Source organism: Phycodurus eques, chromosome 14 (genome assembly GCF_024500275.1).
Source record: "Phycodurus eques isolate BA_2022a chromosome 14, UOR_Pequ_1.1, whole genome shotgun sequence".
In the NCBI taxonomy this organism is placed as follows: Eukaryota; Metazoa; Chordata; class Actinopteri; order Syngnathiformes; family Syngnathidae; genus Phycodurus; species Phycodurus eques.
The window spans coordinates 3,459,439-3,486,376 of NC_084538.1; the positions used below are offsets into that span (position 1 = coordinate 3,459,439).

The following is a 26,938-nucleotide window of genomic DNA, read 5'->3' on the forward strand; positions in this document are numbered from 1 at the left end:
AAATAAAGACATTTTCGCGATAAAAATCAATTCCGGTTCAAATAGATGCATTGCTCTTCAGGTTTCGTTAAGCTAACTTTTTTTCCAAGAAAAATGTCAAATTTAGCTAAAAAAGCGCTTTTAAGAGAAACATTTATTTGAATTTAAACATACATTACGATTAAAAACAAAGTTTTCACAATCAAAATGGAAAATCTAGCTAGACCAAATGTATTTTTCTGTTAAATTTTGTTACATAAATGCATTTTTTTTGTGTTAAAAACGTCAAATTCTGTTAAAAGCAAATAGGTGCGCTGGATTAAAAACATATATTTTAGATAAATGTATTTTTAAGTAGTTTTCTATTAAATTTCATAGCTAGCTCAAATGTGTTTTTCCCAAAAAACAAACCAAGTCAAATTTTGTTCCAAGAAATACATTTGTCCAATAATGTTTTTATTATTTTATTTTATTTTTTTTTAAGTTTAAGTACATATATTTCAGCTTTGGTTAAAAGAAATGTATATTTTGGATTTAGATGTTTTTTCATGCTAAAAACTAACTGTCACAAACAGTAGTCCAGTTGCATTGATAGGCAAGAGTAATTCTGACTTGCAGTACTCGAATGATCTGATAAGCCGCATTTCCTGTTCACTGGGTTCCGTGTGAAATGGTGTCAAATTTGGCAGTTTCTTTGCGTGAACGCGACTCACCCTGAATTTATACTGCGTGCTCCTCTTCAGGCCTTGTACAGTACAGGTCAAGTTTTCTCCAGTGTACTTCGGGTGGAAGTCAGCTCCCTGGGAGAGGTGCGTTAGCATGTTGGCAACCCCGCCCGCGCTTTAGCATGTAGCAGCAATCAACAAAGAGCGGATACTTACGCTGTTGTCCTCCTGGATCTCCAGGGTGTATTTGAGCTGTTCCTCGCTGGGGCTGCCCTCTGGTCGCCCCCAATCCAGGGTAACCCAAGACACGCCGGCCCGCACCAGACGCGGCGCCAGAGGCAGAGCGGGCAGCGTGCCCATGGTGTAGAACACAGTCTCGGAGCTGAAGCCACTGCAGGAGCAAAAAAAAAAAATGTAAAAAAAAAAAACATTTTTTTTAAATAAAAAAATAAAACAAAATAAAAAACAAACAAGGTTATTTACACCTTTTCATGAACATTCGTTAAGAAGTTTCTGGGAAAGACAAAACAATAGGTACACCTGAGAAAATTCTCATTTGAGTTTAAAAACAAAAACAACAACAAAAGCACTGCACAGACAAGCCGAGGAGGGAAGCGGGTGCGGTCACGGGTACGAAGTTGGACCGTCTGACTGCTTCCGTGACTGGCTGCTGTCACTGACAGACTGGGGAAATCCTCTCTTACTGCCATGACGCATCTGTCCGTCCGTCTGTCTGTACCCGGTCAACATGTCTAATTTTGTCAAATCGAATGCATTTTGCGCACAAATCTATTTGATGATATGAATACGTCTGATAAAATAATGAGTGAAAAAAAAAATGGATGATTTAAAAAAAAGTCAAATACTCCCCCCTCAGTTAAAATATCATTACTTTAAAATGAATGCCTTTTTCTGATTTAGAACAAATCTCAAATTGAGTTAAAACAAAGGCCTTTTTATGTTAAAAAAGTACATTTTCTTTAAAAAGAAAAACAATTTTAATAAAACGATGTTTAATGTAAAAAGACAAATTTTGCTAAATGCATTTTTTGATAAAAACAAAAATTTAGTTGAAACCAATGAGTATTTCCAATTTAAAAAAAAATCTTTTTTTGAAATATTAAATTTTACTTAAAAAAAAAAATATGTCATCTAAAATTATCAAATTAAGTTTAAAAAAATGTTTTCCGGTAAAAATATCTAATTTAGCAAAAAAAAAACAAATACCTTTTTTACTGATAAAAACACCAAATGTAGTCAAAAAATTCATTTTTCCCTGATAAAACATCCCATTTTATTACGAGTCAATTTTTCCAATGAAAACAAACTTTAACATGAAAGCATGTTTTCGCTCAAAAATGCAAGACGTATTTAAGACAAACTTGTTACAGTAAAACATCAAATTAAGTTGAAGTTTACTGTCGAACTAAACATCAAACACCAAAGCACATTCTCCTTGCCCTATGAATGTCTTCTAGTTTAACCCCAATACGCGATGCAAAACACCATAGATGGGCTAACGAGACTCGCATCCCGGCGGCCGGAGTTATAACCCTTGAAGCCACGGACATTTGAACACAAACGGTGATGCAACACATGCAGACAGACAAAATAACAATACTCACGGGGAGATATTCTTTATCCTCTGCAAAAAACGACCAATTTTACTGCAGCTTACTGAGCAGTTGCTACAGTCTTCCCTGTGTATTATACTGCCCCCTGGTGGTATGTAAGTATTATACTGCCCCCCACCAGCCCACCCCATTGAATTAAATCATGATGCGCAAAGTGCTTAATTCTTTCCATTCTATTGCATCAGTTGGGCGAGTTACCTCGTGCCGATGTCGTTGTGCGCCGCCACCCTGAAGGTGTAAGCGGAGGCGGGGAACAGACGCGTCATCTTACAGTGTCTCTGGCTGCCGAAGTAACATTCCCGGAAAACGCTGTTCTTCTTCCCCTGCAGCGGACCACGCCGGGCGGAGCAAACCATTAATAATAACCATTTTGAAAAAAGGAGTTCGTCGGAATTGTCGCTCACCTCATCCCACTCGAGCAGGTAGTTTGTGATTTTGGATCCGTTGTCGCCTGGCGGCTGAACACGGCCGAATAATACACGGATTAGACATGCTGAAATTTGAAATCTGAAATCTAATTGGATATGATCGATTACCTTCCACTGTAAAGTGAGGGTGCTTTTGGTGCGGTGGGAAAGCTTGGGGGCGAGCGGGACGTCGGGAACGCTGACGCTGCAGTGCGTGGTGAACGAGCTCGCCTCCGAGCACGAGCCGCGCACGCAGTTGTACGCGGCGCACACGCTGCGGGCAAACGCACAAACGGGAAATCAAACGACAGCACTTTTGGTCAAAAAGTTGTTGTTTTTTTTGTTTGTTTGTTTGTTTTTTTAAACTGAGAGAACGTACCGTACGTGGTAGTCCGTCGCTGGCCTTAGATCTTTGAGATGATACTCCACTTCTTCACCACTTTGGAACACACACAAAAAAAAAACAATTAAACGATACAATTTAGACAAGTCTGCTTCCTACATGGACAGAATTGAATGTTTTGTCAATAAAAATCTCAATTTCTTCAAAGGGCTACAATTTTCTGATAAAATGACAGTTAAACGTGTTTTTCCTGTTTAAAAAAAACGTAAATGTAGCTTCAACAAATGCGTTTTTCTTCTGATTGCCAAGACAATATTTTTTCAATAATGTTTCAAATTTGGTTTCATATGTTTCTCCCAATTAGAAGCGTCAAATTCCATTTTTCCAATGAAAACACACAATTTTGTAAAAAAAAATACATTTTAAACACATTTTAAAGTGTTCTGTTGACTAATTTTTCAGTTGCGACATCAAATTTAGTGAAAACAAATATTTTTTTCTGACAAAACATCAAATGTAGTTGGTTCAAACATGTCTTTCTGACAAAAAAAGCCAAATTTAATTCAACGATTATTTTTCAATTAAAAACTTGATACAGAATAGTTCGCAAAAAAAAACACATTTCATTCAATCCAAAACTTTTTCCCCCTCATTATAAACATCAAATTTAGTTAACACAAATACTCTTCACTATGAAAAGGTAAAATGTAGTTAAAACAAAACAAAAAAGACAAATTGAGTTCAACTTCAAACATGTTTCTTTTTTCAATAAAAATACAAAGTATTTCAATACAAATACATTTATTCTTCCATTAAAAGCATCACATTTAGTCAAAACAAAACGTTCCAAATTTAGTTTAAACAAACATGTAACCAATTCAATAAAAACAATCAAAAAAGCCAAATATTTGTTTTCCCGGCCAAAAACCTCAAAGGTCGTGGAACCGACCTGTAGATGAGGCGGTACTTCCCGTCTCGCCCTTTATCCGAGAGCGACACCTCGTACGAGCACGACATGGGCACGCCGTTGCTGTGCCTGCTCGCCAGGCCTGCGGGGGGCGCCCAAGACAGGCGCACGGCGCGGGCCTGCAGGTTGGACACCTGGGAAGAAAACATACATGCGCGTTCAAGGAGAAATATTCTGCCCGCATTTTACTTTCCATTGAAACTTTTTGTTTGCTCCATTTTTTTTTAGTATGTCTTTTTGCTAACCAACCGGCCGACACTCCAGAGTGGCCCATCGATTACTAAATAAATAAATGAAGAATTAAAACAATAAATAATTGGTGGTGGGAGGGGGGGGGATGATAAACATGTTACCTCTACTATACCTGATCAGTTTTAAGTTGTAATAGCACCATTCACCACTAGTATGTGGTTAGTTTGTTGGATTGTTTCAAACACTTTGTTGTTGAAGAGTCTCTTTTGCGCATGCTTTTAAGCAACAAAAATAAAAACATTAAATCATGCGTCTGAGCATGAAAATTATAAAAATGCTGTGATGTACATTGGTTCAATCAAAATAAAAAAAACACAGACATATGCACATATTTTGACCATATTAAAATGACATTTTTTTGTGGTCAAACATCAGGTTAGGAAGTGCAATATTTTGTCCCCACACGGTTTGTCTTCTGGGGAAAGGTCGAGCGGACGCTGCCCTCGTGTGGCCACTTTGACAACTGCCGCAGTCTCCTTTGCAAAAAGCCAAACCGACAGCCTTATTGCAGCTTTTCAGCATCTGATTTTCATGTTAGCCTCCGAGACGGGATGGAAACATGGAAAAAACATCATGTGCAGGCAATGAAAGCAAGAGACAAGGAGTTGATTGATGAATGTGCGTGTAAGTGTGTGTGTGTGTGTGTGTGTACGGCGGAAAGTGGAAAAGGAGTGCGCACCAACCTGTGGTTTGTCGATTGTAGACAGCATGTCTTGAACACGTTTTGCTTCTGAATCATGATCTGAAGAGGGAGAAGTAGGTAGATATTTAAAATAATAATAATAATAATAATACACAACACATATTTGGATTCATTTGCAAGTGTTTTCTTTCACAATGTAAAAAAAATAATAATTGTTACCAAGTAATATCATAAATGCAGAAAATTGCTTCTTGAATCAGATTTGTTGCAAAACCACGCTGTAGATTATGGTGGCATATTTGTGCCAGAAGTTAATAAATATCAAGCCAATTAAAGATATATCATGAACAATATCCTTAAAATATCATTTAAAATGCCTATTAGATCATTTTAAAGAGGCCACGACATACAGATACATGAAATAATGAAACACATTCAAATATATGGGTGTAATATTGCCATTTAAAAAATGAATTCATCTTTGAATGAAATATTTCACATTTTAACTGAAATCGTAACATACTTTGAAGAATAAAAAAGTCAAAAATTCCATTAAACAATATATATTTCTCAACTGAATTAATTAATGAGCAATTTCATGAATTATTTCAAATTTTTAACGGTTTTAATGTAAAATAAATACAAAGCCTATTAACCGATTTAAATCCTATTAAACAAGCGTGATAAAGATTATTTTTCACATTTTAATGAAGATGTTATTACAATTACTTTGACTTTACTATTAGATTACATACATTACTTATTTTTTTCTAAATGAATTAATTATGATGCATTTAATTGGCTTCATATGGATTTCATTTATTTTTAAGGATTTAAGTCACACACAAAAAAATAAAAAAAATAAATAAAATAAAAATCTATACATCTAACGCTATCCAAGTGGCGACTGAGGGCGTCTGCAGAAAAGTGGAGACTGTGGAGTATGGGTATGTGCGCCGCGAAATGGCTCACTGAACTTGTGCGCGTGGGGGGCTTTCGCCATCGGAGTTTAGCCTACAGTAAATCACAGTGGGTGTGTGAGTGTGAGTGTGTTTGCAGAGGTGCCTGGGGCGACGTATGAGTCATGGCCACAGTGATGTCATGGAAGCACAACCTCAAATTGACCTCCCTCTGTGTGTGTGTGTGTGTGTGCGCGCTAAAGTTACAGCGGCGCTACCGTGTGTACTTCACCTGTTGAACTACCCACGGACAAATTTGTGACAGACGTGGTTCAAAATGAAAATTGTTCTCGGTTTGATGCAGGATTATTCACGTGTGAAAGATTGAAGGATGGGGGGAAATAAATACATTATTGGTTTTATAAAAGGTCACAAGTAAGGCTTCTATTCGGGTCACTAATCATGACTTTAACCAATTATTTGTTTTTTGTTCTGAGAATCCTGCCGTCCCTGGCTATTTTCTGAAAAAACTCACCTATTTGCGTTTTTTTTTTTTTTTTTTGTGTGTGTGTGCTTTTCTGGGACGCCCTAAGGTGTCAAGAGATGCCGGCAAAAGAAAACAATAAATAAAATAAAAGGGTTTTCGCTTTGATCTGTAAACTCTCCAATACAGATTAAATACACAAAAAAAACACTAAACGCGTCGAGAGCTCGCACTTGCGGTCGCTGAGGACAGCTGCGAAACTCTTTAAACGCGCAGAAGAACCGCGAAGAGTCCGCGAAGAGAACGCGCTGATGTGCCGCCCGCACTTCTACTTGCGCGTGCGACTTCACATCCTGTCTGCGTGTAAGACGATGCAAGCGGGGACGGACGCCGGGAGCGGGAAAATGGGAAGATGATGAAAGATTTGGGAACCAGGGAAGATGGAGAAAAACATTTTCGACAAGGTTTGTGGGCCAGACGACAGGGAGTGAGATGGCATCAAAGGACGGCAGGCGGGAAGTGCCAAACTTCACGTGTGCCAATGAAAACAGAGCACCTCCCCCGGAACATTCAGGAAGACGTGGTTGGAAAGTTTCTTTTTTTTTTTGCAAGAGAGCATCATCAGCATTGCGACAACGGCAACTTTCCCCAGGAACAAGGACGCATTTTAGGATCATTGGGGCCGATTTGCGACGATCCCAAATAGCGGGTGCTAAATTGTGTGTTGGCGCTAACGCAGGGGTGTCAAACGTACGGCTCGCGGGCAATAACTGGCCCATGAAGGCGTGCGACGCGGCCCTTGGGGATGATTTTTTGCTAAATGTAAAAAAAAAAACAAAAACAAAAAAAAACAAGTACACACAGGTAAACACAAAGACAACTGGGTTGTTTTGTTTCGCTTATGTCTTGTAAGATTATCCTAGAAGATTATCCTTGGGTTTGAGCTGTGTCAAGAGTGAATTTGCCCCAACAAAAAAGGTCCGAAACGGGCCGGGCCCGACAAACTCACAAATTGAACGTGTTGAAGATTTACGACCGGACATCTTTATGTGTGCGGGGAAAGTAAATTGTGATGCGAACAGAATGCAGTAAAAAATAAAAATAAATAAATAAGTAAATAAAATAGTCCTACCCGTTTTTTTTGTTTTTTTTTTTCGATAAAAGTTGGTTCGTTGTGTGTGTGTGTGTGTGTGTGTGCGCGCCAGGACTCAAAGAACACAACTGCAATTTTTCAATTACAGTAACCGTTGTTGCTCATTTTGTCCACCGGAGGTCGCATCGACATAACATTTGATGTCTGTGAATATGAATACGTACTGTATAGAAAGATTTGAAGACACTCAGTGCTAAGAGTTTGGTTTGGTGGAACTCTGTTGTTTTGTTCATGCGGTGCCACAATTTGGATGTATTTTGATGAATACATTTACAGGACAGGAGGGATCACTTGCCCCTGAAATAAAACGAGTTTAACAAGAAACAGCTTGAAGAAGAATACGTTCCTTTGTTTAACCAGGAAGGCAACTGAGAACAGTTTCTCATTCATGACGACGACCTGGAGGAAATTTCGGGTTCAGTGTCTTGCCCAAGGACACTTCAACTGAGCCACAGCCTTCACGAAGCCTCGTTTTTTTGGTTTTGAACAATCATTTACGATTTGCATCTGCTGCTGCTTAAGTGTGGTCACTCAAATCTCAAGACACCGCTGTACGCTACGGCCATTTTTGTTTACATTTTGATTTCAGGGGAGAAAAGCCTTGGAAGCTGACCATCAATTAAAAATAAATTCAAGTATGCCAATTGCAGTCAGTGACATAATCGCACAAGGATGTTATGATTATTATTATTATTATATTTTTTAATTTCCAGAGCATCAGTGATCGCGACGTGCCCGGCTTCCAGCCGCCCGACTCCTGCAAACGCGCTCAGGTGGAAAGAAAAAATTCATTAATAAATGCCTGACACCAATCACATCCCGTCTGCGGCCGGCCTCACACAGGTTTTCATATTTCACTGTGTGCATACATAAAAAAAAAAAAGAAGAAGAAGAAGAGGAGGAGGTCGCATTCCTGCAGAATGACGGCCTGCGGCTCCGGCTTGTAGTCTGTCTGCGCCGGGACAAAAAAAGACCTTTAAGGCCTGGAGGGGGTAGGAAAAAATGTGAAAAATGCAGCGCACGCGCACACACACACACGCACGCACACACACACACACACACATACTGTGGAAAGAAGTGAGACATGATAGCCATCTTTACAGGTCTCTAATCAAGAGAGAACAAAGGCACTCAAGCTGACATGGTGGACCAAAAAAAAAAAAAAAAAAAAAAAAAACGACAAAATGTGTGAATTCTCTGCATGGCGACCACTCCCTGTGTTTGACAGCTGGGCGACACAAACAAACATACACACGCATGTAAACAAACACACAAACTAACAGAGTGGCACTCCGGCAACGGCGGTTGCCATGGTGAAGGTTTGCGTCTCTTGGCAACGTTCATAAAGAGGAGGACAGTTTCGCGTCTAAGGAAGAGCAACATGGGGGAAGTCGAGCGTACTATTACTCTCATTAGCATGATAATACAATATGTGGCATTTAATTTCAAAAATCTTCTTTACCTACCTGATTGGACTCACACATTGGCATCATAAAGAATAGATTTTTTTTTTTTAATGTATGTAGTCTTTTATTTTATAATATCCCACCTGATGTTTTCCATGTTATTTACTAGGATTTTTTTATTATTATTTTTTTAAATCACATTTTTTACAATTCCAATATCTGGAAACAGAAAATACTGTTATATGACCGTATTTTTCTTTCACAACACAATGTAATATATTTAATATTATTCTAACACTTGGAAATTTTAAATTTTTACGTTTATATTGTTTTATTTTCATTCGAATTTATTACTGTCAAAACATTTTTCACTGATTATTTTGATTGTTTTGCAAGTTTCCTCTATAATGTTGTAGTTAATCATTTAGATAAAAACATCATTATTCGCTTGTATATGTATTTCAATTTATATTTATTACTGAAATTATTCTGTTTTTCTCTTCAGTAACATTTTTTATTTTTTTAAATGATTTTTACAATGTTCATGATTTTATTTTTATAAGATGACGACACCCGTATATTTTTCGGTGGCCATTTTCCACGTCGGGCCCTTCTCTTCGCACGTCGAGGGATTGCAGGACTCGGGGTTTACCCCCGGAACCCTGACCCCATCCGACCCCGCTCAACCCACGCAGAGTCACGTCTGCAAGCCCCGCCCCCCTTCGCCCCTCTCACCAGTTACGACTGCCACCTTGAACAATAGAAATAAACCAAACAAATGAAAATAATCCAGAGGATTTCCTGTCAAACACACACACAAGTCAGGTGTACGCAGCTGCAGCACACTTAATGCCGCTTGACGCAGAAGTGTCGGCTGCACCGTGATTGGCAGGAGCAGCCGTCCTCACATGACCTCGCACACGATGTCATCATTTTTTCCCTTCATATTTCTCATCTGATCCGTGTCATTTCTTCCGACGTAACCCCGTCCTCCTCCGCATCGCCCTATTTGGAATCCGTGGGAAGCAACGAGATCTCGGCCCAGGATGAGATTATCGCCATGGCGATCCACATCCAAACAAGGAAGGAGGAAGAAAGGGGCGGGGGTGTGGGGATGGGGGGGGATTTGGATGTTAATATGGTCAAAAGGTGAGTGCAACGAATGACGATGACATCACAGACAAAGATTAACCCCCCCCTGCCCCCATCGCTGCACCAGGGTCACTTTGCGGCAAAGTTAACCAATCAGCTTCTTGAAGCCGAAAACCAATTTTTTGTATTCAAGTTTGGTTTGGGAAAAAAACAAAACGAACAAAACAACAACAACAAAAATCACTTTTGTTTATAATGGATGAAACTAAAAACTAAAAAAAACAACACCATAATAGTAAAAAGGTAATAAAAGATATATACAGTATAGATAGATTAGATGTAATAAAAAAACTTAAAATCCCTATTAATAATAATAGACAAAACTGCAACAAGTTAAAAAAAAAGGTTTAAAATATTAAATAAAAGGTAAATAATCAAACAAAAAATTGGATCTCATATGCTTTACATTCTCATGGATGAAAAAAAATCTAATAATTACTCTAAAGCTTACCTTGAGTTTGAAAAAAAAATATTTATAATGGGTCAAACTTTAAATAGTAAAAAAAATAAAATAAATCTAATCAAGTTATTTACTTATGATTAGATTGATTTGACTTTACTTTTTAGAGTAATAATAAAAAGTACATAACTTATGCTTATTACCTGAAATATATATATTAATACGTTTAAAATTACTGTGTAAGTAAATAATTATATGTAATTTGAACGGAATTCTAAAACTTAAAACAAAAAAACAAAAAACAAAAAAAAAAAAAGCATCTAATCGCAAAAATAAAAAACAATAATGAGCAAAACCGCATCAGTTATTGGCGGATTTTTGCTATTCGTGGTCAGGCTCCCAAGAAAAGCGGAAGTCCACTGTATGTGTAACAGTTAAAAAATAAATAAGTTCATTAAATATTACTTTCTAATTTGAATGCGAAACTTTGTAAAACTTTTATAACACTGGTAAAAAAACAAAAATTGAAACACACCATTAAAATGTCTTACTTAATACACTGCTTTATAGATGGGAAAAGTTCTTCAACGGCATCCTGAAACCTTGAGGCCCTAATGTAATACTGCAAGCAGTGACGCTCCACGCTAAAAAACCTTTTGAGTTGCCGGGCCGAAGAACATCTGCTTTCGCCTCCTCTCGCACGAGTCGCGGCAACTTGGCCGCAGGGCCGGACGGCCCGATGTTTCTGCTGAGAGCGCCTGTTTCTAGGAATCTGCGGTGGGCCGGGCGGAACCCAAGACGGCGGAAGATGGGCGGGGAGGGAGGTGTACCGGGCCCACATATGTTTCTGCTGGGCTGGCTCCTGAGAGGTTAAAACCTTCGCCGAGATGGGTTTTTAATATGGACGGAGCGAGGCTACCATGTTGGCACCGGGGCAACGGCCGTGTCCAGACAAAAAGGGCACAACACGTGGGGCTGGGAGGGCAAACATTTGTCCTCCTTCAAGGACACATTTACATTTTTTAAAACAGACCGATGGACCAGGTCATTCCGAGATAAGGTGTGTGTCTGTCTGTCTATATATAAATATATATATATATACATATATAAATATATATATATATATTTAAAAAAAAAAAAATATATATATATATATATATATATATATGTAAAAATATAAATATATATATAAGAAGGTAATATGTGCATGTAAAATATGTGAAATGGTTTAATAAAATCTTTATCAAGTTTTAACTATTACTTATAATGAATTTAATAAATTAACCAATTATTCAATAAAGTGAACTGTTAAATCTACATAATTGATCATTTTTACTATTTTTTCTTGTATTTCCAATAAATAAATGTACTAATTATTTAATAAATACATTTAAAAAAATATATATATATATATATATATATATATATATTTAAAAAAAATAATATATATATATATATATATATATATATATATATGTAAAAATATAAATATATATATATATATAAATATAAATATATGTATATATATATATATAAATATATATATAAGAAGGTAATATGTGCATGTAAAATATGTGAAATGGTTTAATAAAATCTTTATCAAGTTTTAACTATTACTTATAATGAATTTAATAAATTAACCAATTATTCAATAAAGTGAACTGTTAAATCTACATAATTGATCATTTTTACTATTTTTTCTTGTATTTCCAATAAATAAATGTACTAATTATTTAATAAATACATTTAAAAATATATATATATATATATATATATATATATATATATATATATATTTTTTTTTATTTATAAAAAAGTTTACCAACTATTCAGCATTTTCTTAAAAATGTATACCTGCGTGAAATTGTTCATTTCAATGTATTTTATTATTTTCAACAAATAGACTAATACAGTATAACAATATAATAACAATAATAATAACAACAACAATAAAATATCTAAATTTTTTTCATATTAGTATTTTTATTTTACTATTTACAAATCAAAATAAAATGTTTTAATATAAATGTCAAATTGAAAATGTTAATATATTTATAATACAAAATATTGTATCGTAAATATGCAATTTAAAATAGGATATTTAATCTGAAGTACCTTCTCCTCCCCCATGCTCTGATTGCTTTTCAACAAATTCACTTGCACAGCACTACATGATTGTGTATGTATTTGTGTGTGTGTGTGTGTGTGTGCGTGCGTGTGTGTGCATATGAGTGCATGTGTGTGCACGTGTGTGTCCGTGTTTCCAATCTCCATCATGGCCCTCACGGCCCCGAGGCTCAGCTGGACCGAGCAGAGACTGCTGACGACACGCAACTCATCGCGTCCATGCAGAGGTCACCCGACTCACAAGTGGAGCTGTCAATCACCCTCGGTCAGCCCGCCCCCCTTTACTTGTCAATGTGTGTGTGTGTGTGTGTATATCAATCATGCCCCACAACCCAAAACTCACTCAGTAGCGTCCCTTGAAATGTTTTACCAATCGACACAAAATTGGGTGAACACGACTATCATAACAGGACAAGGACCAGAATTGAACAGGAGGTCAGCCATTTTGGTTGGAAGCAGTCATTTCTGGCAAATTCCAAGGCTTGAACTGTGACAAAATACTACGAGGGAATTTGTCCAAATGGGCCCCAATTGGATAAAACTATCCAAGAGAGGGAGCAGGAAGAAATGCGACGAGCAAGGAAGAAATGCGACGAGAGGAATTTGCCCAAATGAGCCCCAATTGGACGTATGTATCCTACGCCATCATATGTGGTAGCATAGTAGCTAAGTTTGATGATCCGCCCCCCGAGTCTCTCACACTTCAAGAACTGCCTCAAATCCTGCCAAACTCTTGACTTTAAATTAAAAGCTTCCAAATGAAGGAGTCCAAATTGAAGTTTAAAGAAGCAGTTCATTTTTCCTCAAAGTGCTTTTATTATGTGACGTGTAACACCAGTTGTGTGCACAGCCCCTAACCCTTTGTGTGCGTGTGTGCACGTGTGCGATAACAGAGCAGCCGTATTCCCCAACACACAAAGTTTCCTTCATCCCCAGCAGGTATGCGCAACCACAATCACCCGCCGTCTGCCACCCGCCCCCCCGCCAACAAGGCGTGTATTGTGGCTGGGGGTAAAGCGATAGCGCTCCGGGACAGCCTCAGCTATGTGGCTAGCCAGACAAACCCCCCGGGGATGCATTCATTCATTCATTCTTCAAAGAAAAAGGTGCGTTTCACGTATTGAAAGGGGGCATTCGAGGGGGTCAGTCAGGTTATTCCTCTGTTACTGCCGTGATTCAGATTTTAACGAAGAAGACGGTCGGATAAATAATATATGTTTCAAAGTTTAGAGGTCGTCAAATTACATTCACCTGTAAAGGTTACAGTGGATTTTAGGGTTCATCTGTAAATTTCTGCCGATATCCCTAACTTTTTGTGAGTATCCGGGAACAATAATTGACAGCAAGCTGAGATTTTCCTGTCAGAAGGAAGGGACAGCAACGTCTGTACTTCCTGAGGAAGCTCGATTTATTTATTTTTTTTGGTAGACAGGAAACGGACATTCTTAAAACACTGTTTTATCCAGTCTGTTCCCTTTTTTTTTTTTTTTTTTTTTTGCCTGCATTGCCTGGTATGGAAGCACTGCTGGGGTGACAGAGAGAAGAGAAAAGGAAAAAAAAAAAAAAAAGGCACATGGGTGACTCCTCTGATGGCTATTTTTGAAAAAGCAGGTCCTCGAAAAGGCCTAAGCCATACTGGACTGGGAAGGACATCCTCTTCATACAGTACATTTAGAGTCGCCTTATATAGGCCACTTCAAAATGTTGCTAAACAACGGGCAAAAAAATGATTTTCCATACCCCAAATGTTATGTCGAAATGATTGTATGTATTGTATCGTCATGCTTTTGGCGCGGCCCCCTACCTTGCGTGTGCGCCTCCGGTTCGCAGTTTCGCGGACTGCTGCGAAGTCGCCGCTCCGGTTTCTTCCCGCCGGGACTGCCGACTCCGCCGCCCGACCCCACGGACCCGAGCGACGGCGCGTGGGACTTGCTGCTGCGTTAAACACACATTTAGAAGTATAAACATATCTATTAGTTATATAGACTTTGCATTACATCAGGTCGCGGCAGACAACGAGTCGACCAATCAGGATGGACAAGTAATATATTTTCTAATTGGTGTTTTACTTTCATTTTTCAAGGAATATTTTTTAAATACTTTAAATTCAAAACTGTCCATAAAATTCATTACATTTAAATTTTCTTGTAAAAATAATAATAATAATAAAATAACTGGAATTTTTCTTTTATTATCCAGTACATCATTGTATTATATATCTATATTTTTTTCGGTTAAGTTGTACTGATATTATTAATTTCTTGAATTTATAAAATTCTAAATCGTGTTAAATTTAAAGAAATGTTGAAGATTTGTTTTTCAAAATTTTAACTCATGATTTTATTATATTCATCATTATTATTTTTCAACTCACTAAAAGCGGCTCGTTTCCAAAAAGAGTTTTTTTTTTTAAATAACTACAAAAATTAACTAAATAACTTTTGAGCCATTTTCAAAAATATCAACTACAAAATGTTAAAGTAAATTTTAAGTAAATAACAAATTTAATTGGCTTGTGACATTTTTAAACACTGAAAAATAAAAAATACAGAAAATAAGTCAAATTGACCAGACACATTGGTAAAAAAAAAAACAGGAATTAGGAAAACAAAATTGTCTTAAAGCAAATAAAAAAATAAAAAAAAAATAGAGCAAATGAATAAAATTGTCTCAAGACATTTAAAAAAAAAAAGACAAAAAATTGTAAGATAGAGGAAATAAATACAATGGATTGAGACTTATAAAGACAAAAAAAAATTGTGGAGTTAATCAATTAAATTGGCTTGAGATGTTTAAAGAAAATAAATAAGACTAAGTAGAAATAGCTTGGAACATTTTTTAAAATACATTGACAAATGAAATAAATGGAGAAAATACAACTGCCTTTTGACATTTTTCAAAATAAACATTAGAATGAATTAAATTGGCTTCAGTCATGAATATAGATTTCAAAATAATATTAATAATAACAATGGTACCACCAAACAAAAAACAACAAAAAAATCAGCCCTGGCCAAATGCTAAAAACGCTTCACTATGGCCAGATTTTCCCAATAGAGTGTTTTTTTTTTGGTTTTTTTGTCTGAACTATGCGTGCAGGTTAGGCCGTGGCCCGGGAGGAGCAGCGTGGTCACCTGTAACCGTTGTGGGCGGGCCCCAGGCTGCCTTTGTACAGCGTGGACGGCGGCGAGTTGAGCCGGTTCTGTCGCTCCAGTTGCCGCTGTTCTTTTATCTTCTTGGGCTGCGGCTTACTGTATGTCTCCTCTCGGATGAAATTGGACATGCCGTACACCGGAATGATTTCTGGAGAGGAAGAGCAAAAGTTAGAGCTCGGTAGCCCCCGGCACGTTTCTCACGGTGCGCTCGGGACGTCGGTACCTGGGTCGGCGTACATGGGGGGGAGGTGGTGCTGGTAGTACTGATGGTGGGTTAGCTCGCCGGGGCTGACGGGCGGGTAGAAAGAGTGGGAGTTGGGGATGAAGTGCGGGTGGGCCAGGTAGGGGGGCAGGTGGTGCGTGGGCGACAAAGCGGGGGAGTAGGAGGGAGGATAGCACTCCGGAGACTGAGGGGTCACCACCACCCGCCGGACCCCGGTGGTGTCTTCCAGCACCTGCGGCGTCAACACAAGGCCATCAACGTGCAAATATTACACATTGGGAATAAAAGGAGGTCAAAAAAACGCTGCTGCGAGTGCGAGCTGCATTTTCTTCATTTTTTTTTTTTTTGGTTTCAAAGATCCATCTATTTTATTCATATTTATTTTCTCATTTAGTTTTTTTGTTATTATAATTAAATGAAATGTGTTTTTTTATGTATTACGACTCTTATTCATTCATTATTTTATATTTTATTGAGAATTATCTTTTTGACAAACAAAAAAAATGATCAAATCCATTATTTTTTGGAATTTGTTTACATTCATTAAATTAATTTCAGATGGATGAAAATATTCGATGTATATGTATTTTTATTTCATTATTCTCTCTGATTAATTCAATATTTTAACTTTTATTTGGCTCAGCTTTTTGGTTTTTTTGCATTAACATTTCAACAAATTAGGATGAACTTATCGATTGTTACTTTTCACATTCACTTCAGATGGAGCAAACCGTTGTTTCAACAGTGTTCCTCTTTAGATTATGCCTACCTTAATGCCGACCGTAATCAACCTGACAGCCGAGCGGCAAGTGACTCGACGCAACTTCGACTTGAGCATCGATAACTGACCGAACGTCCGAGGCGAGAGACACGTGTTCCCCTCTTCGTGCTAAGCTAAGCTATCTCCCAGTCGGCAGAACAACAAGACACGCCGTCAAGGCTCGGGAATCCTGTCGCTCATCATCCCCGTGGTTTGAGTGACGCACTAAACGGAGGGTTTGTTTTGTTTTGTTTTTAATCGATTATGAATGGAGTTTTGTTGTGTTTAATTGCGCCTCCTGTGCAAGTCCTCGCTGTGTGTGTGTGTGCAAACTTTGTTCAATAACAAACACATACACATTGCAGCTATTGAGACACTTCAACAGGCATTTCTTTCCAGGGCCGGAGCGAAAAATAAAAAATACAAAAATAAAAAATACCTGCAGAGAGGTGGAGTCATTTCAACAAAATATCATCATCACAGTGAAAACCCCACAACAAACACAAAAGAGGGGCCAGAATATGACAGAGTGGAAAAAAAGAGGGAAATCTGGGTGAGAAAAAAAACAAGAGGACCCTCACTCTGTGGCACACCCAACCCCCAACAAACACAAACACACACACACACGTCCCTTCCTCTGGCACAATGTTTACAGAGGCCAAAGTCCTAGCATGACTCGATGGGGAGCCGACCTCATGCAATATTTACTGGTAACACACACACACACACACACACACACACACACACAAATAGCTAAAAAGTACATACACCATGACAACCCTTTTACGGCAAAAAAAATAAAAAAATAAATCCATCTGTCAATAACACCCTGCGTGTGTGTGTGTGTCTCCTATCAGGTCTGCTTATGTAAGAGTGACAGCGTTTCCCGCACACACAGGCGAGCCAATGACCTGACTACCAGTGGCCGAAATGCAGACCACACGCTGTACTTAACTGACCCTCTTGGTACAGTACGCTTATGTAAAATGTGTTTGTTTGTTTGTAGGTGATCAGACATTCTGTACATTCCTCGTCGCTGAGCCAACGGGGGCTAACCTCCGTTGTGTTTACTGTACAATGGCGGACGCTTATCGTATTAGCGCGTGTCCCGATTCCTCACCGGCGCCATTCGAAGGCCGATTAAGTCGAATAATTCAAAGACTCCTTCGTATGTGACCTTCTTTTATCGTTTTGGGAGGACACCTTCGAAGTATGTGACGCTAGTAATGCCACCCAGCATCCCGTCGTCATGGTGTGCCTCAAGGGTCCGTGCTTGGCCCTATGCTTATTCTGACTTGCATCACTGATTCAGAAACAATACTGCAATTTTGTTGCAATAAGCTATTTGCAGATAATGCACAATTTTACAGCTTGTTTAGTCATTTTGATGAAGTAACTACATTTAGTTCATTAGATAAGGTTTAATTCTCAGTAGACAGGTTTCATCCGAGAGGAGACAGAGGACAGCAATAAAACGGGAGGGCGCAGGCAAGCGGAGAGTGTGGCGTAGAATGATGCAAAGCAACCTGTGAGATGTATCCTGGGGGAACGTGGATGGGTGGGATGGAGCCATTGGGGGACATCATCGGGACCTCGGCCGGACCTGCAAAGCACCAGAAACATTTACTCAATTGACACTGATTAATCACTTTTGATGGTATGTTGGGTTATCATTGCAACATTCATTCAGTCATTTGTTAAATTCTGACTGATAAAAAGCATTACCTCCGAAAGGGTTTATTTTATTGACAGTCTTAATAATTAATTGCAAAAGTAAACATTAGTTAAGCCTGGTACACACAAATATAATGAAGACAATTTTGAGGTCACAGCTAGCCTAGCGTCTCGTACTACTTTTTCTTGTTCTTTAATATTCCAGTAGTCCGTATGCCCTGTGGCACCATGTTGCCTCTCACAGGTCAGTCCAGGTACTACGACATTTTTATTGTCATGTCACACGTCCTCTGCAGCGAAATGGTACGACGGTACCGACATACAACGCCCAATGAACTAGTGTGATTGGTGGCGTAGGAATACGTGGTCATGCGGCACATGAAGATGCTCAGTTACCGTCGTACGTACAGGTTTTCACTCAACTGTTTTGTATTTGTGGCCGAGAAGTGTTTTTCATCCGAATATTTACTCTCGCTCTGACTTTACCAGTGCGTTCGCGTAAGTTAGCGCTAGACTACGTTGCGCTCCGACAAGGGCTGAAACGATTAATCGAGTAACTTAAATAATTCCAATACAAAGAAAAAGTCGAAGCAAACTCTCTGCCCCGCCCCGCCACCTGGACTAATGTTACCGCAGACAATGGCGGCGAGCCAGGAGGAAAGAATGCGTAATAGATTTTATACTTAAAAAGATCAAGTGTTTACTGCAAAACAAAATAACTTGCGTACCACAAAAGTCTACAAGTGCCAACACAAGGAATCCACCGCTAGTTAGAATGTATTGTCATGCCGACACCAGTGTCACGGATAGACACTTTTCAATTCCCATTTCATTACCATGAATTCCCCATATGAAATTTCCAAAAGTCCCCATCTTAACTTGTCGGGGAAATTTAATGTAACATATACGTGAATTTACTGAAAACGTTCTTATAATTTACCGGAAACATTCTGGAAATTTACAGAAAACCTTCCAGGAAATTTACTGTAAATCCTCCACCGCTTTGCAACCGCAAATATAATTGATAAGTAGCTGCATATTGCGCAATTGTAATTTTTAAATTTGACGACTGTCATTTTTGTGCATGCAGTCGTCACTTTCATCCTCGGTTTCTTATTAAGCTTTTCTGAAATGCACGTTGAACATGTAAGCACGTGTCAGTTATGTTTAAAAAGATGTGTTTTTCAAAAGGCTCATTTTGAACATGCAGTTCTTCTTTACTCTTAACTTCTATAAAAGTGGGTTGTGAAAAACTTGACAACAGTTGAGAACCACCGTTTTAAATTTAGATTTCACCCAAATAATCCAGGTTGGTGCACTTTCCCCGTCTGTCACGCTTCCTATTTTCAGGAATTACCTGCCTCCCCTTCCAGCCATTAGTCACATCCTTCAAATATTACTCACTCCATCCTGCATCTTTTCCTTTTCTTTCATTCCTAAATGATTCCCTCTTTCCTTCCCCACCTCCCGACGCCCTCTCGCCTCACTTCCAGTCAGGTTGAACAAACACACACACAAACAAGGGTAGTGTGTGTTGAAGTGTGTCATTGTGGTGAGAAGGTCACAGGTAGCGCACAGACAGACCTCCTTCAGTCCCGCCTACTTGCGCCGCCGCGACGGGTATGAAAGTCCTCATTGAGATCCCAAACGCGCTCCTGCTGATAGCCCTGTGCTCTTCACTCGGCAAACAGCAGCATTCCTTGACACACACACTCCCATCCGTGGCCTCCTGGACCGGACCCAACAGGCTTGAACCTCGCCCCCCCCCCCCCCACCTCAAAAATACAAGACACTCTTTGTGAGATGCCCTTCACGTACACACACAGCTGTAAGCCACATGGCTGCCATTCGGAAAAGCTGCACATAATTGACCAGTTGTACGCGGTGTGTGCGTGCACATGTAAATGAACGGCCCCGATGCTAACGTCTCTTGCCCTTTAAGAGTCACCAACTTCCTGTGCCTAATCCGGAAGGAATGCCGCGCAATTCCACAGGCAAAAGTCAGCTAGAACGAGTCCTCTTTCCCCTCCTCTGAAAGTCAATGAGGGGTGTCTGGCCCTTTAAGAGGATCAATTCGTAAAGTGTTAACGCTGAAAGAAGAGAAGTCGCATCAACCAATTAATCATCCCTTCATCTAACCAATTATACTTCCAACAGATGAAGTACTTATGCCACTTTACAAACCACTTGAATAACGATGACACCATTGATCGCTGCTTTGGTCTGGTGGTCTCACCACTAGCGGTGGCTAACAGCTAATGCTACATGGGCTGTACCGAAACCGCTCGCTTGGCTGGTACTTCTTCAAATGAACAAACAGGTTTGCCACGTTGCCCGATTTTAGGGCACCGTCGCTTTGGAGACACCGCCACGCAACCGACGTCGGGAACTCGTCACCGTCACCGTCACCGGCAGGACAGCTGAGTCGGCGTCTCCACCACGCTACGAGGACGCGCGGTTTCCGTTCACGTGCACAACTTGAAACCGCGTCGGCTTTTGTCACGCACATTTCCCGCCGTCTTTGACGTAGGAAATACGAACGTACACAGCTGATCGACGGGGGAATATATTGCGATCTCTAATCGCGATGACCAGCCCCAATCTATCCTTTCATTGATCTGTCCATTCATCCAGCACTACTTACCCAAAAAAAAAGTAAAATAAAATAATCCATTTTCCATACATCCATTAGCCATTCAATCACTATATACACACCATTTAAAATCAATGCTTACACTATTTGCAATACTATTGTTGGCCTCTCTCTCAACATAGTGACATTTTTTAAATTCAAAGGAATATACACGCTCTTTTTCACACACACACACACACACACACACACACACACACACACACACACACACACACCCAGTGTCATACATTTAACTTGACTGTTTTCGAAGAAACAAGCTTGTGATCTCGTCCAGCTGTCTCTTCCGTATATTGACGCACACACAAACACACACAGAGGGGAGGTGATGTAACATTTCATCAGATGTTTCCCATGATGCAGCTGTCCAAGCCAGCTGCCAGCGGGCCTCAAAATCGCAACACACACACACACACACACACAGGAACTCAGAAAGACCCTCACACCGTCTTGACCACTGCTTTTAACACACACTCACAATACTTTGGACGGTAACCTATTTGTTTTCTAATAAGATGAGCAAAATTAACACTTTTTTTGCACTTCACACGTGACCACCATTTGGGAAAGGGGGAGGGACACACCTTTTTATTGTGTGGGACATTTCTGCTGGTACACACACGAGGAACGCAAGTGTGCGTGTGTATGTGCGCTTGTCTGTCTATGTTAGTCTAACCTTTCACCTGATACACTCTGTGTGTTCTTGTCTTCCTGCGCTAGTGTCCCATCTATAAAAGATGGCATCTCAAGGGTGGTGCCGCCTGAAAACAGAAAGACAAGAATACCCCAAACACACACACCCGCTGCAGGAAACGCCGGGGACAACTTTAAAATAGCAGCGTCACATCCCGTGGCAAACATGCGACGTGATTCGATGAGTCCAAGCCGGCGGACATCTTTGCTGAGGGCAGAAAGGCATGGCGGGGGCGGCGGAGGGGGAGGGGCAGCCGGGCAGGAAGTGGCGGACTTCCTGTGCGGGCCACTGCCCAGGGTAACAATGTAAACGAGTGCGCGTGAAACTGGCAACAGACACGGTAGCGATAAAGGTATTAAAAAAATGAAAAAAATAAAAAGTTGCCAGTCTCCGTGTAGTCTGAGTGAGCTGCTGACTTGCTTGGGAATGTAAATCATAACCTGCAGAGTTTGCGCACAGGGTTTTACTCTAAACCCACGAGTGGGATACTACCTGCCATTTTCTGTGTGTGCGCGCGCGTGTTTGTGTGTGTTTATAAAGGCATGTGTAAGCACATTCCTGCTTCGGAGCCGCTTTTTCCTCACGACGACGTCTCCCGCAAATCAAATCGAATAGAACAGAACTCGATTGTCACGGTCATAGGAACCATGAAAATTGAAAGTTGTTTTTTTTCTTCGACTTTTTCAACAAAACTTCCTGTGCTCTGTAGGATTGTTTTATACTATGTTGTTGTTGTTTTTTGTTAAATCGTTCCATGCCGTTTGTGCCAAACTGTGTATTAAAGTACAATCTATGAGAAACTTTCTGTGTCCGATTTAGGGGGGAAACGGTCCACTCGACTGCCATATGGCTTGACTTTGCAAAAACAAAAGAGGTTTTGGAGTTTGTCCTCACATGACATTTTAGCGTTATGAGTCATTTCCAAAAAAGTTAAGCTAAATGTGTTTTGCCCCACCCCCCACCCCCCAACAAAGGAATCAGCAGAAAAAAAGATTCTCATCGCTGTGTCACCGGCAGTCGTTCGCCGGACGGACTTTCCGGGGCTGCGGTTGCAGCCTAGCAGTTAAGCGCCCCCCGCTCCTGTGAGCCAGGGGAACAATTACCACGCAAACGGATGTAAATTTGTATTTTCTGACTGCGCTTAAAGCGGCAAAGCTGCACCAAGTTTATGGATTTTGCTTTTCTTTTTATTGAACCTGCAGAAGTCATATCCTCTGAAATTCCATCACAGGACCTCTCTCAGGAAATCAACCTGTGTTTACTCAGGTTGAAAAAGTCTGTTTTATATATAATTTAAAAAAAAAAAAAAAAAAAAAAGGGAGAACAAGTCAAGAAGTTTATTATCTGAATATGATGTGATGTGGGCTTTTCATATTCCACACACTTGACCTCTGGGGGTCGTATAAAACCAGAATAGGTGGGGTTCAGGAAACTGCAGATACGGGCACACATACTGCAATAAGCTTCCCTGTGTGTACTTAAAAATAGACATTGGCATTAAAATATTTTGAAAAAAATAATTATAATGAAATATGGAAAATGAATGAATGAAATTGAAGAATTAAAAAATTAAATCCAAATTGAAAAATGAAAAACATCCAGCATCCGGCATCTAAGGAAGGGGAAGCAGGCACCATCAACACTGTTTATAGTGCGGAAGGGGCGCTGCTGACCTCGACTCGGGATGTTGTGAGTCGGTGGGCTGAATGCTTCGAAGACCTTCTCAATTCCACCGACACGCCTTGCCATGAGGAAGCAGAATCTCAGGACTCTTAGACGGCCTCTCCTGTCTCTGGGGCTGAAGTGGTTAAAAAGGTGGTTAAAAAGCTGCTCGGGGGTGGATGAGATCCGCCCGGAGTTCCTAAAGGCTCTGGATGTTTTGGGGCTGTCTACAGGGGGAGAACACTCCCCAGCGTCCCTGGTAAGGTCTACTCAGGGGAGTGCTGGAGACGAGGGTCCGTCAGGAAGTCGAATCTCAGATTCAGGAGGAGCAGTGCGGTTTCCGTCACACCGGGAGGAGGCCCCGGGGACGACCCAGGACACGCCGGAGAGATTAGGTCTCCGAGCTGACATGGGAACACCTCGAAAGCCCCCCCAGAGGAGCTCGACGAAGTGGCTGGGGAGAGGGAAGTCTGAGCTTCTCCGCTTAAACACATTCACTGCCATTGACGGCTTTAGAAGTCACATATCCGTGTTAACTGGGAAGGCTGGCAGTGAATGAGTTAAGCTGCTGCCCCCGCGACCCGACTTCGGAAAAGCCGAGATGAATGAATGAATGAATGAATACACTCGTATTGCCAGAAGCATCCGCCAAAACCAAACTTGTATTTTATAGTCTCAATGCATTGGAAGCTCCAAATTCGATAATATGCCCCCAAAATACAGTCGTTTACTTGTTTTTTTTGGGGGTGGGGGGCGGCTTCTTGTGATGCCACAGGTCACAGCAAAGACGAAAAAGTGCACAGCTTTATTTGCAACCTTTAAAACAGTGGTTCCCTATTGGTACGAGGGCTCCCACTAATTGTACGTGAAAGAATCACTGAATTAAATGTTCAAACTCTGCATATTTCTTTACATTGGCTTCAACTTATTATTATTATTTAGTTTTTTTTGAAACAGTACAGCACATTTGTTAAGTACAAGTAAGTTAAACACGTCTGCATTTGATCTTTTACAAGTTTGTTTTCAAACATTTATTTCAGTCCAATTTCCATTTCACTTTGAATTGAATCATTATGTACAGTACCCCAGTCTCAAAACGTAAAGTTTGAGAAGTTTCCAAATCTGGAAAGGTGCCCAATACAGAGCAGCTGAAAATGAGCGATGGGCGCCGATTTCCGACCACGTGATCAGATCGGGACAAGCCTCCAAGTATTTGTGTTGACGTCTTTTAAAAACACGAGTGCCCGGGGGCCAACTCTCCAGCTGCCACCCGCCCAGAGGAGGCTCCCTGCGCACCGACGACCTACTTGCGGCGCTGGGCCCGCTCCAGAGTCGAGCAACGTAACGTCTGGAGGGATTCGGCCGCTCCGCTTTGTTCTCTCAGGAAAAAAAAAAAAAAAAAAAAAAACACACACACACACACACACAGCAACCCAGCTGCACACACACAGATGTGTACACAATTACACACAAAAGGCACAAGACAAACATGTCTGCGCAAAAAAAAAAAAAAAAAAAAAAAAAAAATGCAGACAAAAGTGGCGCAACACCTGGACTCTTGTGCATAAACTCTTCAAGGAGTCACACTGACACACACACAAACACTCCGATCCTGGAACACGCTGACATTTGCGTCGTTCACGCTGATAAATCGCACTCACCTCACTTTAAACCACACGCACACGCGACGATTTGCTCCAGGTTACAACTTTGTAAAAAACATTTGTAGTAAAAATTTTGATCATAACAGAACTTTTTCTAATAATACTTTAACTTTGACCTTTACAAAAGTACAACTTTATGTTTTAATATTTTAGTTGGTACGACTGTGAGAAATGGAATTCTACTTTCTTTTCACGATATCACTTTATCCCGTAACACGTGATCCCCCCCAACCCCCCCTCACTATTTTCACAAATAATGTATACAGACTTTTATCCCTTAAGTTCTTGTAAATTATTTCACTATTAATTATATCTTCTAATGAAATTGAAACTTTTTGACTTGTGATTGTCAGGAAAAAAATTTTTTTTTTAACTTTTTTCTTGTTTTCTCGTAATGACAATTATTCCCACACATTTTTTTTCCCCCTCTCGTAAACTAACTTTATTCTCATTTTTTAAACCCCTAAACCTAAGTCACCCCTGAAGAATTTTTCCCTCGTACGATCACAACTTAAAACTTCGGACTGTCACTTTTTGATATCCCAGCAGTTTTGGCAACTTTGTCTCATAACTATGACTTTATTTTCATAAATATTTTCTTTGTAGCATTCATGATATAACTCTCGTTATCGTATTGTTCCTGTATGGCTACATGCTTTATATGCAACTTTTGCTCCGTTTATCCAAATTTCCTTATAATTAAATTTCCTTGGCTAAATAAACGTTTCATTCACTTTGTTTCACCCTAAAACGTGATCGTTTGGCCCACGGTTGCCGGACGACGGCGGCGGCGGGCGACACACCGCGCTCGCCCCCCTCCTCGACCCACCGGTGACACAGCCGCCGTGGTTTCCTGCGCACGCGGCAAATGTACCCGATCCAGACGGGCTATGACTCATTCTATCCATTCCCTAATCAGCCAGGCCCGACAAGCGAGGAGGCGCAACAGCTGTCGGCGAGTAAACACACTCGGCGGAGTCCAATAATCGTTTCCTGCTTCTTCTCCTCAAACCTTCACCCAGTAAAAAGACCAGCTTTTGTAAAGCCCCCAGCCCCTCCCCCTCCCCATTCCTTCAGGATGAGTCACGGGCCTTTGACAAGCACTCCGCTTTCCCAGTTTGATCAAAGGCGAGCGCCCGCTTTGCACTCCCAACGCCAATTTGTCCCATTTTCGAGACTCTCAAGCCTCAGCGCGATGGGAGCCCGTCCAAATCCAACACGGAGAGGGACTTTCCCAGAATACCCCCCCGTTCACCATTCACAACATAGATGATGTTTAAGATTATATTTGCAAAGACAGCTGGGGAACAACAACAACAACAACAAAGTTCATTCCACCGCCGAACATACTTCCCTCTGTCCAATCCGGCCAACGGAAAGCTAACATCATGTAAACATTTGCATGTCGGAACTGTCAAGAATCCCAAAACATTTTACGCGTTAACCCTTCACCGAGCCGTGAAAGCGGAGTTACGTGTCAAGTGTCCGGACCTTGAACGCATCGTCCTTGTGCAGCACAAAAAAATAAAATAAACAACATTTTAAAAAAAAGCTGTAACACATGATTAGATTTAATATCATTTCAATCACGGCTGATTTGGAAGGAGTCACAAAATTAAATCAGTATTGTGAAATTAAACGTAGTCTCTAAAAGTTAATCAATTAGAACGTAATCATTGATTAGATTTCCATGAATAAATAACTTGATGTACCTCTAATTGCTATTATTTTTATTATTATTATTATTATTAGAAGATGAATTGTGCCTGATTAAGAGTTAAGCAGCAACATTCCCATGAAGTTTGATCTACTGTTTAAAAGAACGAGAGCATGTGGAGCTTCATTTAAGTGTTGCGCGGCTGAATTCAAGCAGGATGAGGACGAGGTTGCAGACAAGAAGAACAAGAAGAAGAAGTAGGAGGAGGAGGAGAAGGAGGGAAGAAAG

General features: G+C 40.1%; 1 protein-coding gene across 2 annotated transcripts in view; it reads right to left on the reverse strand.

Annotated features, from left to right (window-relative positions):
* Window positions 1–26,938, reverse strand: part of fndc3ba (fibronectin type III domain containing 3Ba) — an 82,266-nt gene that overhangs the window by 18,595 nt on the left and 36,733 nt on the right. Inside the window, exons 4-15 of one of the 2 annotated variants that reach the window (XM_061696688.1) lie at window positions 18,176–18,252; window positions 15,890–16,121; window positions 15,646–15,814; window positions 14,316–14,443; window positions 4,931–4,989; window positions 3,978–4,129; window positions 3,065–3,124; window positions 2,815–2,959; window positions 2,683–2,736; window positions 2,477–2,601; window positions 861–1,035; window positions 693–779 (exon numbers count right to left, since the gene is read on the reverse strand). In XM_061696688.1, the coding sequence (XP_061552672.1) occupies window positions 693–779; window positions 861–1,035; window positions 2,477–2,601; window positions 2,683–2,736; window positions 2,815–2,959; window positions 3,065–3,124; window positions 3,978–4,129; window positions 4,931–4,989; window positions 14,316–14,443; window positions 15,646–15,814; window positions 15,890–16,121; window positions 18,176–18,252 (1,463 nt within the window). Of the gene's footprint in view, window positions 1–692; window positions 780–860; window positions 1,036–2,476; window positions 2,602–2,682; window positions 2,737–2,814; window positions 2,960–3,064; window positions 3,125–3,977; window positions 4,130–4,930; window positions 4,990–14,315; window positions 14,447–15,645; window positions 15,815–15,889; window positions 16,122–18,175; window positions 18,253–26,938 lie in introns of both variants that reach the window. The other variant, XM_061696687.1, reaches the window with a different exon arrangement.